This window comes from Apostichopus japonicus, chromosome 9 (assembly GCF_037975245.1).
Source record: "Apostichopus japonicus isolate 1M-3 chromosome 9, ASM3797524v1, whole genome shotgun sequence".
NCBI lineage: Eukaryota > Metazoa > Echinodermata > Holothuroidea > Aspidochirotida > Stichopodidae > Apostichopus > Apostichopus japonicus.
This window is the reverse complement of record NC_092569.1, coordinates 16,960,612-16,979,012: the sequence shown is the minus strand read 5'-3', so window position 1 is coordinate 16,979,012 and position 18,401 is coordinate 16,960,612. Positions and strand designations below refer to the sequence as shown.

General features: G+C 34.6%; 3 protein-coding genes across 3 annotated transcripts in view; 2 read left to right on the top strand and 1 right to left on the bottom strand.

Moving 5' to 3' along the window:
• The first annotated feature begins 2,839 nt into the window (after window positions 1-2,839).
• Window positions 2,840-18,401, top strand: part of LOC139973647 (uncharacterized) — a 30,961-nt gene continuing 15,399 nt past the window's right edge. Inside the window, exon 1 of the mRNA XM_071980466.1 lies at window positions 2,840-2,919. The gene's annotated coding sequence lies outside the window, so the exon portion shown is untranslated. The remainder of the gene's footprint in view (window positions 2,920-18,401) is intronic.
• Window positions 4,386-5,582, top strand: LOC139974444 (angiopoietin-1-like). The gene is made up of 3 exons (XM_071981608.1): window positions 4,386-4,534; window positions 4,690-4,995; window positions 5,295-5,582. Exons 1-3 carry the CDS (start codon window positions 4,463-4,465, stop codon window positions 5,385-5,387), a joined length of 471 nt encoding a protein of 156 aa, XP_071837709.1. The 5' UTR covers window positions 4,386-4,462; the 3' UTR covers window positions 5,388-5,582.
• Window positions 10,282-17,735, bottom strand: LOC139973644 (uncharacterized). Its single transcript, XM_071980462.1, has 8 exons — window positions 17,578-17,735; window positions 15,134-15,179; window positions 14,506-14,675; window positions 13,765-14,029; window positions 13,340-13,554; window positions 12,931-13,239; window positions 12,228-12,492; window positions 10,282-10,959 (listed from the first exon to the last, which is right to left on the bottom strand). The coding sequence occupies exons 1-8, from the start codon at window positions 17,656-17,658 to the stop codon at window positions 10,640-10,642; spliced, it is 1,671 nt and encodes a 556-aa protein (XP_071836563.1). The 5' UTR covers window positions 17,659-17,735; the 3' UTR covers window positions 10,282-10,639.

The window sequence follows — 18,401 nt, the reverse complement described above, 5'->3', positions numbered from 1 at the left end:
GAGATGATTTTCAAGATTTTTGTTACCAGTTAACAGGAAGAAACATGTTTTACTTTTTTTTCGCGTTCCGCATACTCACTGCAGAGTAAAGTTATTTGTGTGTGTGTGTGTGGTGAGGGGGGGGGGTGGGGTACATTAAATGCTCAACTGCGATCTGGCTATCCCAATTGTAGGACCAAAGTACTGCAAATGTTAATTAAGTAACAAGCGCTCGAAAATTTACTACAAAACTCTTAAATATGCATTCAATGGATCAAAGAATCATGGTGATAGGTGGCGTATAACGTTCTCTTTGGTTGAGTATAGTTTAATCAAATTGATCACGGAGATATTTTAGCGATTTCTTTTGGCCTCGTTGCGTATTTTATCATTCGGTTTTCATATCCTAAGAGCCTGAACGAATTAACGCAATTACACGGCACACCGGGAAGAAACATTTTCTAGATACCGTAAAGATGTGTCTAGACTTCAACATATACTAGTTAAAATACCACTGTTATTGTTCGGAAGTTTTTATTTGTTTACGCTTGTAATTCTTTCCGCTTATTATGAACTTTTCCAAAACAATAATCTGTACAATGTAAGGAACGTAAGAGTAAATCACGATTGAAGAGAGACAAATTTATAAATTTCAAATATGCAATATATTTTGGAAAACATAGTTAATTTCACGGCTGTTAAGTAAATATATTTTACAATGTAAGTATGCCAGTTTGCAGGCGTTGGCATATATAAAAGTAGCATAAACGATAGTGCAATATTACTATGCACGTATGCAGATGTTGGTATCTAGCTACATATTTTGTGTTGTCGAAGCTGCGAATTTTCGCTTTGGTGATATCGATGCGATCATGTATAGCCTAAGCGCGACAGGACAATACACGGATAGGGTTCAGTTGTACACAATCTAGCAAGGTGCAAGCACACTTGTTGTATGATGTTTAAGGGTTATATAATTGATAGTATCCAAGAAAGCAGGTAGCCAGCGTTATATGGTGTGAGGGAACAATACGGAGTGCCAAACGTTCCATAAATGTCGAAAAAGAAAGTGAAGTGTCCAAGTTAATATATATATATATATAGCCTATATATGTCCAATTCAACATGTTACAATTCCATATGAACATGTCGAAACAAAATACCAATATGTCATCAACGTGATCCCTGTGGCTTGAATATTTTATTTCCTTCTCTCAACATGCTGACACAAGTTTTGGACATTCTCATATAAATCTCGACATATATATACAGTTTTGGGCATTAACGAAACGTTGGCGCGCGCCGACGTTCCAAAATTATAGCACGACATCAATATTGTATCTAGCAAGCAATGTTGACATGACCAGTTTAGTACGTGTCATGCTGTTACAAGTTTTCGACATGCTGATGTTGAATTTGACATATTGATAGACGCAATTCATATTGTATTTTGTTTCGACATGTTCATATGGAATTGTAACATGTTGATATCGAATTGTAACATGTTGATATCGAATTGGACATATATATATATTAACTTGGACACTTCACTTTCTTCTGCGACATTTATGAAACGTTTGGCTCTCCGTAGAACAAAACAAATTTTGTCACCACTCTAAGAGTCCGACAACTAAAGTTTCATGATGCGATTAAGGTTCTAACCTAGCGGCGCAAGGATATTTTTTGTAGTGGGAGGATATTACTTTTGGTGGTCCAGAGTGGTTCAAAGGGGACGTTTGTCACCTTCCTTTGGGATTTTTTTGGTAAAATCGAGGATCCTTAGATGCAACACGGTGCAATATTTTGCAACTTTGCACAAAAAAAAGTATTGAAGGGTTTTCGACTGCATATATTTACTATTAAAGGAATACTTCAGGATATGTTGTAATTGTCTGTGTGCCAATAGAGATGGGTTGGTTGGTCCTCCAGGTTTCTTCTGGGGATTGAAAACACCAAATGGGTGCGTGGTTGCGCCCTTGCTCTATCCTCTGTATCGCTTTCAAATTTTAGATGGGGCACCAGCACAAAATTTGGCTTACATTCGTTATGGGGAAGGATCTAAGGAACATGTTTACGTTGTTAAATGGGAAACGATATTTTTTCGATCATCTATCATAAATTTTGTAGTAGAACTCCAAATCTTCTTAATGCACCTTCGCAGCTTCGTCCCCGAAATGTTATGTAGGGAAACACTCAATAAATCAATAAATGGATAGAGTAGAGGAGGTTGATTCCACGAAATGATTTGAATAAATTTAGTAAAGCTTGTATACCAATTGAGTACCGTAAATTTAGCAATTTTGCATGCTGATAGTATAGACTGTGGCAACTCAAGTTTAAATAAAATGGAATTTCATTGTTGTTTCCTTACATTGTTCAACTTTTCAATTGATCTAGGATCAACTGAATGACAAAATTCTACACCATATTTCGTAAGAGCTGCTTTTTGTGACACTTAAAGACGTATGGTTAAGTGTCTTATAAAAGAATTGAGCATAATCTTGTTATACTCAACCCACACTTCTATACATTGAATACACACAAGTCATCTACAAACATGTAAATTGCAAATTCCCGTACAATGTATAGATATCTCGGCAACGTGACGTAACGAATCCCCCTTTCTTGACCGACTGGAAGTTTCCATAGTGGATGGATGCCTTTGAATACTTCTATGTTACAACTGACAGACGGTAAATCACAACGTACAAGTACAATGCGATCTGGCTGTGAGACATCAAAATTTAACAACTTTATAAATGCACTTCGGGTCGTCCGTTGTTTTTAGGAATATTTCTTACCTCTAGAGATACATTTCATTTGAATTGTCATTCGTATTTTACCAAGACATTCATAAATATGGAGCTTTCCGTGGCTGTTCGAGCAGTATTTGCATTCTTGTTCACAACAACCAACGCCTTTACGTCCTCGTAAGAAACGGTGAGTTAAACATTTACAACAATACTTGCATGGGTAAACTTCAATGGCTATACTTTACTTGCAATAATATACCCTGAAATTGTTGTTTAGTTTAAACTAATAATATCTATGTATATATGTTTATCTCGTTTGTTCAAATATGTCCTTCTTGTTGCCTTAAAAGTACTTAGAAGTTACAAATACCGGTCTCCCAGACGTTTAAGACTAATTCACAATTATTAAGTTAATTTCTTAAACTATCACAAAAGTAGTTTTTAACTTGACAATAAACCTTTAAGTACGATATTTTGATATTCTTGGAATTTGCAAAGTATCTGCATTGGTACTATACTATAAACCTAGTTCCCAAAGACTTCAAGTTATGACGTTTACAACAATTTCACCCTTAATTCGTTTGACTATTTCTTTAATGTAACTTTAATCTGTTTGTAACTCAGATATATCGATATCAAATATCCCTAGATACTTTCACATGTATTATTTTTAGTTTATTTGCAATTTAAAGCATATTTTTTTGTTTACACCGGCCAATGTCTCATGTAAACCTATTGCATGCATTTGGTACATTCAATACCGTGCCGTATTTCAATGTCAGCCAATATACTCAATTGCATAAGACATAACGTGTTTACTGTGGTTGTTTTACACATTAACTCGTATACTTTATTCATTGAAAAAATGTATATGTTTTATCAAGCTAAAAACACTGGCAAAAACGTTATAAACAATAGGCTTAAGTTATTGTTAGTAATTGCTATTTAAAATATAGCAAATAAAGATGATTTGATACGTTTTCTTCATTTACTAAAGTTACAACTTGTACAAACAAATTACAGACAAATGTCATATCGAACTTTATGATATGCTGAGACGACTGTTAATATGAAAATTAATGTATACAAACACATTTTGTTCACATTTTTCGTTAATGTAAAAAAGTAAAAGTAAAAGTCTTCATTAAGTTTTCATCGCTAACATAGTTTTGCAAACAATATATTTTAATTTGATCTGTTTTCCCTGAATGTAAAACCATTACCTTTGCAAATATTTCTGGTGCAAATAAGAAGAAGGAAAACTTCACAAATAGATTGAGTTTAAATTCTAGTTAAGGTTTAGTCAACCAACCTAACTCCCCCCTTCCCCCTTAAAAAAATATATATATATGTATACATATATAAAATTTATTATGGCAAATATTTACAGTCATTTCTGATTGTTTTTTACCCATTTCACCAAGTTGGGTACACATTTCAAAATTAAAATGGAATAATTGTATAACTCTAATGGATGGAGTTCTCTAACATCATGGCGTAGGTAGGAATGTTCTTGAATAGCCATTCAGATTATTAATCATTTTGATTTTTACAAAATGCTTAATATGCCTGTAAATGATTATTTGATAAATGAAATTGAGAAAATTTGATAGTTCTTTACGAGCAGCTACAATCAATAAACAGAACATTTTGAAAATCCCAACGGACAATCTGGTTGTAATAGTGACTGCTTGGGTACTGAGGGTTGCACCTGTCCAGCTGGTTTCTTAATGCAAGGGAATGACTGTATCAATAAGAGTGAATGTGGGTGTTTCGTAACAGAGGCCAACCTGGTTGTACCGGTGAGTATTTTGCACCAGTAATTTCAATATCAAGTGACAATGCAAACGAAACAGAAATAAAACTTAAGTTAAATAACGTAACGATGATGCAAAGTGTAAGCACAATCACCAATTGAAATATATGTCTTTTTATATGTTCATCTATTTCATTTTAGAATGGAGAAGCATCCGTAAACGATGAATGCACGCAAAAGTGTTCTTGTAACGATAACCAACTGACCTATGCAGTCTACAGCTGTAGTACCAATGCTTTGTGTGATGTCGAGAATGAAGTACAACAGTGTTATTGTAATGCGGGATATGAAGGTGGCGGTGAAACTTGTGAGCCCTTGTATACAGACTGCCAGGATGTTTATGACGCTAGACAAAGGCAAGATGGCGTGTATACAATAAAGCCTACTGGATGGCCTGGTATACCATTCGACGTAAATTTTAAAATGGAAAACGGAGGAGAATGGACCGTAAGTCTTCATTGAAAAACACTATAAATGTTTCAACTATGTTTCTGTGATTTGTTTATGAATAATTCTTTTTGAGGTACGTATATTAAGAACACTTGAGTAGATGTAAATGATGACAACCCTTAACATTACCCTCCTCCTAAGAGAAACAGCGCAAAAATATAGCTTAAGTTTATCAGACTGAATATCATTTTGTATATATATATAGTCGGTATTCTTCGATTGAGTTTGGTTGTTAGCATGCTTCAACTACTCCCATTATTATCTTTCCTTTATTATCTTTTCCGATATTCTTCCAGGTGTTTCAACGTCGTAACGATGACTCTACGAACTTTATCAAAACTGGACTGATTACAGAGACGGGTTTGGTGACAACAGGAACTTTTGGCTAGGAAATGAAAAACTTCATTACTTGACGAATCAGAAAAAACTACAAGCTTCGAATTGACATCACTACTGCTAGTGGATCGGCTAAATATGCTGAGTATACAGAATTTCAAATCGAGTCTGAAAGCAGCAAGTACACAATGAATAAACTGGGCACTCACAGTGGAACTACAGATTTGTTTCATATTTGATATTTGCGCCTTGCCTTGGTAGGTCAAGTTAAAGTTACTACAGTGTTCGTCAACACATCTTGATGATAAATATTACCTAAAAAATATGCTCTAAATACACTGGATCATAAACCCTCACAAAGAGGGTTTGGTGTTACACCCCGGGCCGCCCGCTCCTGCCCACCACCCCCCCCCACTTTCACAATTCACGCACACTGATATACTTTATGAAGTTTATAATCCATTTCTGGGTATATATGATAATTTTCACGCATTAATTAGAACACAAAATAGATAGAAACAGTGAAGAAATAATACCACGCATAATCAGGTTATCTTTATTTGTTGCGATTGATGTGAAGAACCTTCTTTGCATTCGCTAGTGTTGGCGTTATAAACTTTAAAAAGGCAAAGAAGGTTTTGTCTTGAACGTGATTTGAGCCAATGCTCTGAACAATTGCAAAATGATCGTCCCATCTAGACCATTTACTGTAAAGAAACAGTACAAAATTATCGTACTATCTGGATCTGTTACTTTTAATAAACAGCACAGTGTTAGATTTTACTATGCCACCGTACCAGCTGGATACCGTTGGTATCATAGACAAAACATTGAGGTAGTCTGACTAGCCGATGAAAAAGAACATATGCTGAATGAGCTAGCATCAATATTAGAACAGGAAATATTATGGAAGAGAAATACGACCTTATATCTTCACAGAAAAATTGTAAGGCAAATCAAACCCGATTGAACACACACTACTAACAAAATAATGTTTCTTATAAGATCTGTGAAACAATAACACCAAAAAGAGCCACACACTGTGTTTGAAGACAAAGAAAACCTTAGGCATAGACTGAAATTACAATGTGAAAATAATAGCTAAAAATTAGTCAATGGAAAGACAAGGATTTAGTTCTCATTAACAATCAAACACAATAGTGACTAATTTAATGATCATATTTAATATCATTAAACAATAATTTCCCGTAGGCAAGCCTATTTTTTTTATATTAAACATCATTAATTTAAATCCATATAATCGTCATCTCCTTTGAGTAGTAATCCTGAATAAAACAAAGATCAATACAGAATAAATATGCAACAAGAAGTATATATAATGATCACGGAATTACCCCATTAGTTTTGAATTATGAATCTCTATCAAACCCCTTCACCCCCCCCCTACTCTTCCCATTATACTGTAAAACGTATTCTATGTCCCAACCAAAGTGTGCAATATATCAGGGTACTTACGTTATAGTTAAATGGCCAAGTCTTTACCACTGGTGGTCCTCTCTGTTTTACTTCGCAGGTTATAATTTCTATCTTAACAAAGGAAAACAATTTAGCACGCATGACCAAGACAATGACGCATGTGGCAACTTCGACTGTGCAGAGAAGCACAGAAGTGGCTGGTGGCGCACGAACACCTACTGCTCTAGCTGTTATGGTGCCTATTGTCATTATTTCCAATACAGCAGCAGCTGCACGTCTATTTGAACTTACGAAAACCTCAACGGGGACTACAATGGAGGCAACGGAGAGAGGATCTTTTCTCATTATTATAATAACTGCAACCCCCAAACTGTTGAGATGAAAATTAGACCAATCTCTTGAGTTGATGGCGTATAATCTATCACGTGGTTTCTATCGAAACCATTGTGGAAAATATCAGCTGTAAAACGAACATATATTTTTCGTTATGAGAAAGACATGCCAACTAGTCTACACGCTCCTTTTGTATTTTCGATAGATAATGTATCATCTTTGAGAATTAAAACCTCTCGAGGAAACTTGAATGAGGAGATTATCGTTTCAAATGTGGGACGCAGACTGCAAAAAAAAAATATATTCATTAATCTTTAGACACATTGTTGAATATTCCTTTAACTGCTATGATTACCTAAACTGATTGTGCTTGAACTGTAATAAATATGAATAAACGAAATGATCATATATGTGTATTTATTTGGTTTATTGCGTAACCAGCAGGGGTGGGAGGGGTTGGGGACAGGTGACGAGAGCTGTCATTGCGTTTGAATGAAATTACCTCGATAGATGTGCAGCGCATCTCTTCCCTTTGGCTGCGTTTCACTACAAACATTTCTTTCTTTTAAAATTAGTTTATTGTTTTTGGCAATCATTCCCAAGAGAAAGCACCATAAATTGTTCTAAGTTTGAAATTTTGCCTGATGACTTTGTCTTCCTAGATTCATTTTGGCAAAAAATATCGTATTATAATATCTGCGGTCGTCGACCATATGCTTATGTCAGTCTCATCCTGTTTCTGTTTTTTTGTTATCAACCAGAGGGGTTATTAACCAGAGGGGTTAAAAAGAAAACATTATATACTGCACACGAAATTTGAAGGAGGAGCAACTTTAACTTTCATATTTAAGGTTAAAGATAGAGATGCTTAAAAATCTTCCAAGCAAATTGCAGAGGCGTGGTGAAATAATATTTTGATATATACTATTGTGTTATCATGGTACCGTGCAATCAAAATGCCTCTCAAATAAATCTCTACCACATTACTCACTGGATATGGAGAGCTAGCGGTACTTTTTCCTTACCATTGCCTTACGAATTGCCTTTGGCACAAACTCAAGGAACTAATTGTGTGTAATAAAATTTGAATTGAAAACCATCCGAGGTGTATGTTGTAAGACCTAAGCCTTTGCCGGTTTCCCCCACATTGTGGTCGCTTCAGCGTCGTTAAAAGAACTGCTGATTACTAGTATTATTCTTATTATATCGGAATATCCAATTTTATCCACCACATTATCCAATTATAGCTGCCATCTGCAGCTTAATGCCCCAATAGTACACGAATGCCACTAAAAGCTAATGTGTCTCTCAGACACAATGTGTCACTGTTATCGCACGAGCCATTGTCACGGTCATGCGGGCTAAAGTATTTGCCATATACTACCAGAAGGAAATTCTAGCATAAAGAATTAGAGATTCTTCAAAGTTATAGGTAATTGAATTTCAAAGTTTCGAGTGTCCATTAGAAAATGTAGTATCCGCACGAAATGCATGTTTGTGTTGCTTGATTCGTCAAATATTATTAGTTTTAATTGCCAATTCTAGCTACCTGATACATTCTTGGTTTAAGATGTTTCAATGTTAAATAAATGCATTAATTTTATTAGAGAAAAAACTATTGAAAAAAATCGTATGTTACTTTGCCTTATGAGCCAACATGACAATATTTTAGTATATTTAGCAATTCCGAATATACTTGAACAACTTTAATAGTCCTGGACGTACGACCCCTCCCAATTTGCCAACATAGTCGTTACATAATATACGAATGGTTCTTTAAGCCGTCTGCCTTGATAATATATATTCCGCAGAGTTGGACGTAGAACACTGACGTTGAACATCTCAACAATCTTTAAAATAATCAGAACTTTGCTAAAACACAGGACGTACTAAACTTTTTGACCTTTGACAGTCACACGCAGTAAACGGTAAACATGTCAGATTTGCGTTTTTTAGAATCAACGTTTAGGCTACTATAAAGCGGTTTGTCATATCCGATGATAAATGAGAGTCATTTCTAGAAATGCAAACGTTGCCAAATTATGTTAAGTGAACCACGGTATCGTGAACCAAGTGTCTCAGTTTTGTTTTAATTTTTCTTAAACGTATTTTGATCGTACGTTTTAATTGTACATCGACAGACATCAAAAATGAAAGCGAATGTCCTCTGTTGATGATAACTATCACCCTGGATTGTACACCTTCTTTCCATCCCCTATCTCACATCTCCTCCCAACCAACTACCCACATTAACAATTACGTTCCAAATTTGAATTCCGATCTATGCACGGTTGTAAGTACAATGTCGCCAATTCATAACGTGATGAAGGATTGTACTGATTGATAATTTCACTTAGATGGCTTTTGTAAGAAAGCTACCCAAAATTTCCTTTTATGCAGTGTACCACCTGAATAGAAACTAACAACAGAGTTGATATATTGTTTTATTCCTAGCAGAAACCACATTGTTATCTTAAATAGTCAGTACGGGGTGGACAATGCCACATCCACCCCCACCTTGTTTTTTATTGTCCGGTCTGGCAACATAACTGTATCTATCTTGGGTGACGTTTGTTAAAACTCTTTGAGATACTCTGCAAACAAACAATGTAGATCAGTGTAGAAAGTTCATTAACCAACAGGCAGTGTCATGTTTATTATTCATTCCTTCTCGAAGGGCCTCGTGATAATCCAATTATCATAACAATTGTCTGTTTAGGGTCTCACTGTGAAGGGCGTTGGTTGAAAGTGAAACATGTTGTTGGGTATTTCGTGCCCATCCTCTATCTTGGGTGACTTTAAGTATGTAAAGGGGAACCATGGCTGGACCTATTCGCTTCTCAATAAGAAAACAACTTAATTCGCAATGGGGCCCATCAATTTTATATATAGGGCACTGTCATATCGGTACAAAATCAGTTGAAAGACGTGATAGTTATACAAAGACGCCGGGTGACCTTTCATAAAAACATACCTTGTGATTGACTAGTTCAAGTTTTACACTTACGCATAATAAATATACCTGTTGCACTGTTAAGTACATTTTGTACTCACTCCAAGATCAAATTTACTATGGTATCGTAAAGAACCATTCTTTCAGCGGTCGTCTAGTAAAAGAAAATAAACTTGCTGCTACTGGACGATTTCATTCAAGACGAAATTTTACATTTAGAGAAATTTACTTGCATTTTTATTTATTCATGTATGACAAAACAGAGGAAATGATAACATGCTTCAATTTTTCTAAGATAGCTTCATCGTGTTTTATTTGCTCCGGTTCTTCTTAGAGCGTTATTGTCGAGCATAAGGAAATGCATTGCTACTGCTGGTCATCGTTGTATAAATGAATTAACATTTTACCAGATTAAAAGAATTCATATATTTGTGATATATTTTACGACTGGAATATATACTACGTCGACTTTCATGTCATCCAGGTTTCCGTAGTGATCGTCTACCCCTCTTTTCAATCGTGTTCAGACTCTGATATCAGTTGTTTTAGTAAAATCTGATGGTCCGTTTAGGTTTCCTCATCTCATGAAGAAGGTCGAATTTTCATTTCGACGGATCCGATGTTACAGTTTTCATAGTAGTCAGTGAAAATTTGTCTCCCCCGTTCACCGTTGTAGACTCCGTTGAGGTTGTCATCGGTACAAATTGAATGACAGCTGCTGCTGTATTGAAAATGATGACAATAATTGTAACGATTGTAACTATGACAAGAAGAGCACTGAATATTAGAATGCCACCATCCGCTTCTGTGTAGCTCTGCACAGTTGAAGTTACCGCAAGCATCATTGTCTCGGTCAAATGTACTGAATTGTTTACCTCTGTTGTAATTAACAAAGTTACGACCTGAAAAACATATACAGGAAAATCGGTTGGTACATTGATTACGGTAACGTGCAGTAACAAATAATCCCAATGTTTTCTACTTGCTTTAAGTTTAGATTTCAGTTTACCTTATGTCGACATTACTGCAATTTACGCAGTGATATTCTTATACTAATTAAATATGTATTAATATGTATGAGCATATTATTTCAGATTTGAATGTATTGTTTGATCTGTATGTTTCAGTTACGTGGCTGTGAGAACTACGCATCATTTAAGTGATAATTTGAATGAATATTTCTAGTATTTACCATTTTGGCATAACATAGTCGAAAGGAAATATGTAACTATTCGAGTCTAAAAGAATCGCACACTAGTAAAGGATTCTCAATTGTACTATACAAATGACCACTGAATCATGTTTGTAAGGTCAGTTTTCTTGTGTGCATCTCATAATGCATTGATGTTTTGTAGGGTTTGATGATAAGAGCAGGGTGTGTGTTTGTGCGTTGGCATGATTCACTTGTGAAAATGTCAGCCGTCTGCTGTAGTTGTTTCTCGAACTTATGTTTTTGTGTGAAGATTGTTATTTTTATCATCGAATATAATGTAGCATAGTTGTCTATTGTTTTAATATCAGTCTGCTTCGAGATGATTAAGCAACAAATCTTTTGTGATTTTCAACTTTAATCAATCAAGCTGTCAAATTTAAAACACTAATAACTGCAATTATATTGTGATAATAAAATTGGTTCGGGTTATGTTCATGGTTGTATGTAATATTAACGCTCACTTCAAAGCTACTGCGTTGTCATAATCAGACCGTCGTTTAACATGATAATTCCAACTTTAGCTCCTAAACCGGTTAAATGTAAATTTTGAGTAGGATAACTTGTATTAATTCATTGACGGGTTAACATCGTTTTAATCCATTACCAGGTAAACATCGAGGGAAAAGAGATTTGAACTCGAACTTAAATTAAAACATTGCACCACTGCTTTCTTTCACATGACAAAGACAATGTTGTTCACAAGACCCTTGACCTGTATCAGGTGTGCCTTAAAACTGACGTACTTTTAGGGTTTAACGATTGAAGCGTAATAAATTACATATAACTGTGACATATCGTTATTTGAAATTGATTATATTTTTATTGCACGGAAGAGGGTATAAAATATAAACATTGCAGATGGTCAACCAGTACGTGCTTTTATATGACTATAATTACGCCTCGGAACAACACTCCCGAAACCAAAAGGTTAAGAGAAGAGGAAGAGTCTTTACCAACCTGTATTGCCACTACTCCTATCTCCGAGTTTATTCAATCTGTAGTTGTTGCTTTCAGACTCAACTTGAAACTCTGGGTATTCAGCATATTTCCGTGTCCCGTCGGAGGTAGTGACGTCAAAGCGAAGCTGGTAATTTTTCCGATTTGTCATGTAATGAAGCTTTTCATTACCTAGCCAGAAGTTTTCACCGTCACCAAATCCTTCCTTGTAAGATATCCAGTCCTTATAGAAACTAGTAGAATCATCAGTGCGACGTTGAAATACCTGAGCAAATGTGTAAAAAAAAAAGCGAAAATCATTTATTAACAAGCAATCAATTGGTTCATAGATATTGTATGTTTTGATAATGCAATATCAGTTTATGCATGACATTTAACCGTATGAAACAGCAAAACAATACTTTTGTGTCTATAAGCTGTTCTATAGGGCGCATTAGAATATGCTTTTGTATATAAAGTTATTGTCTCTTACTTTCATAGATTACTGTGGACTGAGTAAGTTTACTATTATTCAGAGTTCCTTTAGTTTTTCAATAATGTATCCGAATTGTATGTGTAAACTTAAATATTGTAAATAAGCCGGAAATGTAATTTCCGTAGCGAATTGTATATTTTGATTATATATATTAGACAGGTCATCGGCTAAAATTAAAACTAATACCTCTTAACACGTTTCAACAGTCAGAAAGAACAAAAGACTTACCGTCCATCCTCCACCATTATCCATTTTACAGTACACACTAAATGATGAGCCCGACCATCCAGACGGAACGATTGTATAAACACCATCTTGTGTATGGCCGGCGTCGTAAACATCTTTACAGTCTTCATATAAAGGTTCACAACTTAGTCCGTCACCTCCATAACCTTCATTACAAGAGCATTGTCTCACTTCAGCGTTCATATCACACACGGCATTAGCACTGCACCTGTAGTCATCTTCACAGCTTATTCGGTTATTGCTGCACGAACACTTCTGTGTGCAGTCATCGTTGACATATGTTTCCCCATTCTAAAATACAAAACAGTAACAATATATAAGACCAAAAATAGTCATACTTTCGTGAGTATTCGCAATAGCAATATATAGTTAAATAAAATTAAGTACTCACTGGTATAACCAAATTCTCATCTGTTATGAAACAACCACAGTCACTCGTAGGGATGCAGTCACTTCCATGCATTAAGAACCCTGTAGGACAGTTACAACCCTCACTACCCAGGCAGGTATTATTACATCCACCCGCTCCATTGGGATCATCGCACGTTGCTTGGCAACTGCAGGTGTTGTAGATCATATTCGAAGGACAGGTTGACAGTGCTGAGCCTGGATGGGAAACAAATATGTAATATTACTTTATGGCAAAACCAGAATTTCCGGGCTAGAAATAACGCAATGAAAATGTGTACACAATGAACAAACGAAGGAAACGTGTTTGCATTGTATTGATGGGAACGAATGTAAAATACTTGGAGATAAAGGTAAACGATCGGTAGTTCTTGATTTAAGACTTTATCAATCATCTCAGCCACTTACCTAAATTGCTTTCCAATACTCCGATACTGGATATCATATATTGACCCCATCCGTCAGTGATACGGAAATCTTTGTAAATAGCATACAAGGCTGACCCATTATAAAGAGTAATATCCACACGAAGTTCATACACTTCCTGATTCGTCAAATACGACAACTTTTCATTGCCGAGCCAAAACTCAGAGGACAGGAATCCAAATCCATCTTCATACTGTGCCCAACTCCTGTTAAAGTTCACAAAGCCACCCTCGCGTCGTTGAATGACCTAACATAAAGAAACGAGTTTTAAAACATATTCCTGTTGCTAGTTATTTTTCTGGTGGTTGCAGTTGATAGCTTAGTGAAATTGGTAAAAATTGACATCGTTTGGTCAAACTATGTACTCATAACTCTCTGTAAAAATAATTGTTCACGTTCAGTGTTATGATATGAATGCAACAATGATGTCATCTTGGTAACTGAGTTAAAACTATGTTTGCTTCTCTTTACAAATCCATTTCATTTCATCTTCATGAGAAACCAAATATTTTTACAAAAAATATGTACTAATGAAATCCAAATAGTTACACATCATATTGATAGCTAAGTAAATATTTCAACTTTAATATATTACAGTGATAAATTAATCATCAAATTGTTTGAAAAATTGACATGCATTATGTATCTCCGAAAATAGCAGCACGACACTTATTTTAAAGCAAACTCTTGGCAGCATTTTTTTTTAAATAGTCATGGACGTACCGTCCATCCTCCTGTGTCTACATCGTTGTTGCAGAATACTTCAAATGGTTCTTTATAACCATCTGGTTTGATGAGGTATACTCCACTGGAACTTGATGTAGAACACTGACGTTGGACATCTCGACAGTCCTTGGGATATTCAGAACTTTGATAAAAGAAATACGATCCACCTGTAAGAAAAGCGACATAATTTCTGCACTACTTTTGCAGGTGATAATAATAATTGCAAAAAAAATGGATATATATTTGAATTAAGTTATAATCCTCACAATGAATATCTCAAAAACATACCGTTAATACACATTTCAATTTCCACTTGTTTTGGACATTTAACCGAAAAGAATTTCTTGACAAGGACATTGTCCAAAGACAGTTTGACTAATGTGAATAACGCCTGGCATGTTATTGACTCTCACTTGTGTAAATTAATTATAATATTAGACTTAGCAACTGCTCTTGCCTCTTTGCATTGCCAAGAGCATTGCTATATTGAGATATAACACGATGATTAAATTTGTAGCATCGTGTACTCTCAATTACTGAAAAAAATAGTGTTACTCACCAAAGCAAAATTAAACGTACTGTAAACATAAATATAATAACTTATAAAAGGCAACATATATCTCACTTTGAGTGTCATCTGTAGTTGAAGGCAGGCTGTGCTGATGATTACTCTGCAAATAAATAATATATGATGTCTTGTAGATATGGAAAAAAATCAATGCACGTGTTCTCTCATAGTGGAAATCGTGAGATACATCTCACCGTTATTAAACGTGCGAACATTATTGTCAATGCAACCAAATTCGTTCTTTGCATCCTAACATAAATTTCTGTTACCTTTGTTTGAAGACTACATTGATCCGGTGGTAGCCATACAAAATGAATACATTGATCAATTTAGGGATATATACTTAAAAATGTCCATAGAGAAATCTTACAAGTGTAACTTTGTTGAATATTGACAAATTCGAAGAAGCACCGCTCACGTTTATTCATGATGTTAAACGTTAACAAGATCGAGCTTGATGAATGTAACTGCTAGTAGTCTGTTTTAAAGACATAATCAATGTAAATTTTGTTATTTCACATTTCGCCCTAACTTTTCAGGATACTAGCATGTTTAAAAACGATATTTTTGTGCCCATTAGCATGGTTATAGAACTTATCCATTTGTCTGTATGATAATAATCTAGAGAGAGGTAAAGTCAGTAACGTCAAATTCTTAGCACTATTAATTATCATTTCGTAACCTCATCAGAGTAAGATAAAATCCTCTTGGAAAAAAAATGTAGTGAACTAACTCCAAATCCGATCCATTATATTACCGGCCCATCAGCCTTATCCCTGATCCAGGTATTCATTTATATCTTCTTAACAATTATTTGAGCACTTTTATAACAATATTATCACTCTCTCTTAATCTTCCAAGAGAGACATCACAGACAAAAAGTATATTTTACGTCCCACATTTTGAAAGAATCAAAGAATAAAAGAAAATGGCTTTCAGGAAACCCCATGCAAACTTGATACTGTCGCTCTTTTCTAAGTTTCGTTGTTGTATTTTAATTAGCAAAGTAGATGACATAATGCATAATATGTATCCAACGACTAAATATTTAAATGATATTCGTAACAATAAGTTGAATTTAGCCAGTTCGATGACGATCTCGCTAATTAGTATTATGGTATGACTCAAATAAACATAATGTTACAACTGAATATTTTTCCCAGATTACTGTTTACATCTGAGGTTGGTAATTGCTTACTCTTTCAACTATTTTGTCGACAACTTATATTACCATAGAACAAGTTTATCAACCCAATATTCAGCCAGTTGTATGCTGAGTTAATGATGGCCGTGAACACCAGTTCATAGGAAACATATTTCTAGCAAATAAACGTATATCAACATATTGCTAACGATATAATGGAGATGAGTTAACATGATATGTTGGTTATCATTTGTAAAGAGTCATTATAATTATTTTACTTCTTTCTAGTCCGACTATTTTATTCAAAAAATTGTTTATAGTGTTTTTAACCGAAAGTTGAGTTTACGTCGTTAAAGTTGTTACTGGAATCATCAGAGGATTTATATAAAATAATTTAGATGAAAACCATGAAAACATAACTTTATATATATATATATGACAAGAAGTGAACTTATTTGTTTCTAACTCTACTAGGAAATGCACGTGGCTTCTTTTTTTAATGAACAAATGAAAGCAATGTCTTATTTTTGAGATAAATACATCATTTGACTCATTACATGAATTAATATGAAGTTTATACAACCATATAAAGCTTTCTTTGCGTGAATGAAGAAACAATAGCAAAAAATGTTTTCATCTAAATCCTCCTTGCTCTTGCTAAGTTTAATAGGGATATGAACGGTACATTTTAGTACACAAATGAAAGTAAATAAATTTGTTCGACTATGGAATATTAGTAGTAATGGTAACTTAAGAAAATCAAACATGTGAACATTTTTTGACATTTCAATGTGTCAATCTCAATGTGTGCTGTACGTAAAATTATATGTTCACGATATCTTAGGTTGAATTTTATTAATTTGCGGTACTCTATTAATGAATACATTATATTCTTTTATTCTTAAGAAAACAAATATGTGGACAAAATGTGTTTCATTTAATATAAGAACAAATTCACAAAGTGAAGAAAAAGCAATAATGGCAGTTGGTGTAACTACAAATTACTTTTAGAGTAAATAATAGAATTTTCCATTTTTCTTTTGTTTGAATTAAATGAATGAAAGGAAAAAAATCAATTACTCTAATGCTATTCACATTCAGATAGTAACAATCTGGTTTGCTTTATGAGTTGTAATATAAAGATCATGTACTATGCCTTCAACATTGTGATAAAAACAACTTTTGAAATGTGAAACGTTATCGTTCGTATCAACCAATAATCATATTCCTTCTATACATTATCTAGAACACCTTCTCTTGTAAATACAATAATTACAAACTATTTGGATCTTGAAAAATATATGTAGAAATTTCATATAATGGAAAATCAAATACTACTCTAGATTATGTAACTCACCGTTTGATCTGACGACGCAACGTTGACAATCGTTGTACACGAAAATGCAAAAAATGCGCTTACAAGCAAGACAAACTCCATCCTTATGACTTTCGAAGAAGATCAGGAATGACAGCTCGGGTAGAACGTATCAACGGTTCCCAAAATTATACTGGACTGATTTTCGCTTCGAAAAACAACGGATGACTTGAAGTTTCTTTCTGATAAATTGACAAGTCTACTGTAGGCTCATTCTATATCGCATATTATGTAGTTTATGTAAAGTCTGATGGTGTTCGTCGAGATGGATCAACAGGTATCCGTCAATCAGATATTGAAATGTTATTGAACGATTTGTGAACTTTCACTAGTGTACGTGATTTTCGAATCACGTCATTTCACGGAAATACATACTCACGTGTAAGACGCCGATTCGCGACCGTTGTAGATGTACATTCTTACAGGGATGACATATTATATTGTAGGTTGATGACAGTCCATTGTTCTATTCTAATAATTCATACCTTTCCTTTTTTGGGGTTCTGTTTGAGATATGGCTTTATTGAAATGGTATTCGTCTCTTGGTTCCAGATGTTTCGCGGCAGTAAAAGACCAGCCGTATATTCTACAGACATGGGAGGTTGAAAAAAAAAGCATATATTCTACCAAGTAAATTAAACATTTGTGTTTGTCTGTGGATTTCCTCATATGTTAATGTTACTGAAAACAGTGAGTCGTGAACTACACCACTGGATGCATGTAAAGTAAGCACGTATGGAATTTCAATGGTAGGCGTTCCAATAAAGGGCTAGCTAAGGAAACAAGTGTATTGCACCTCTTAAAGA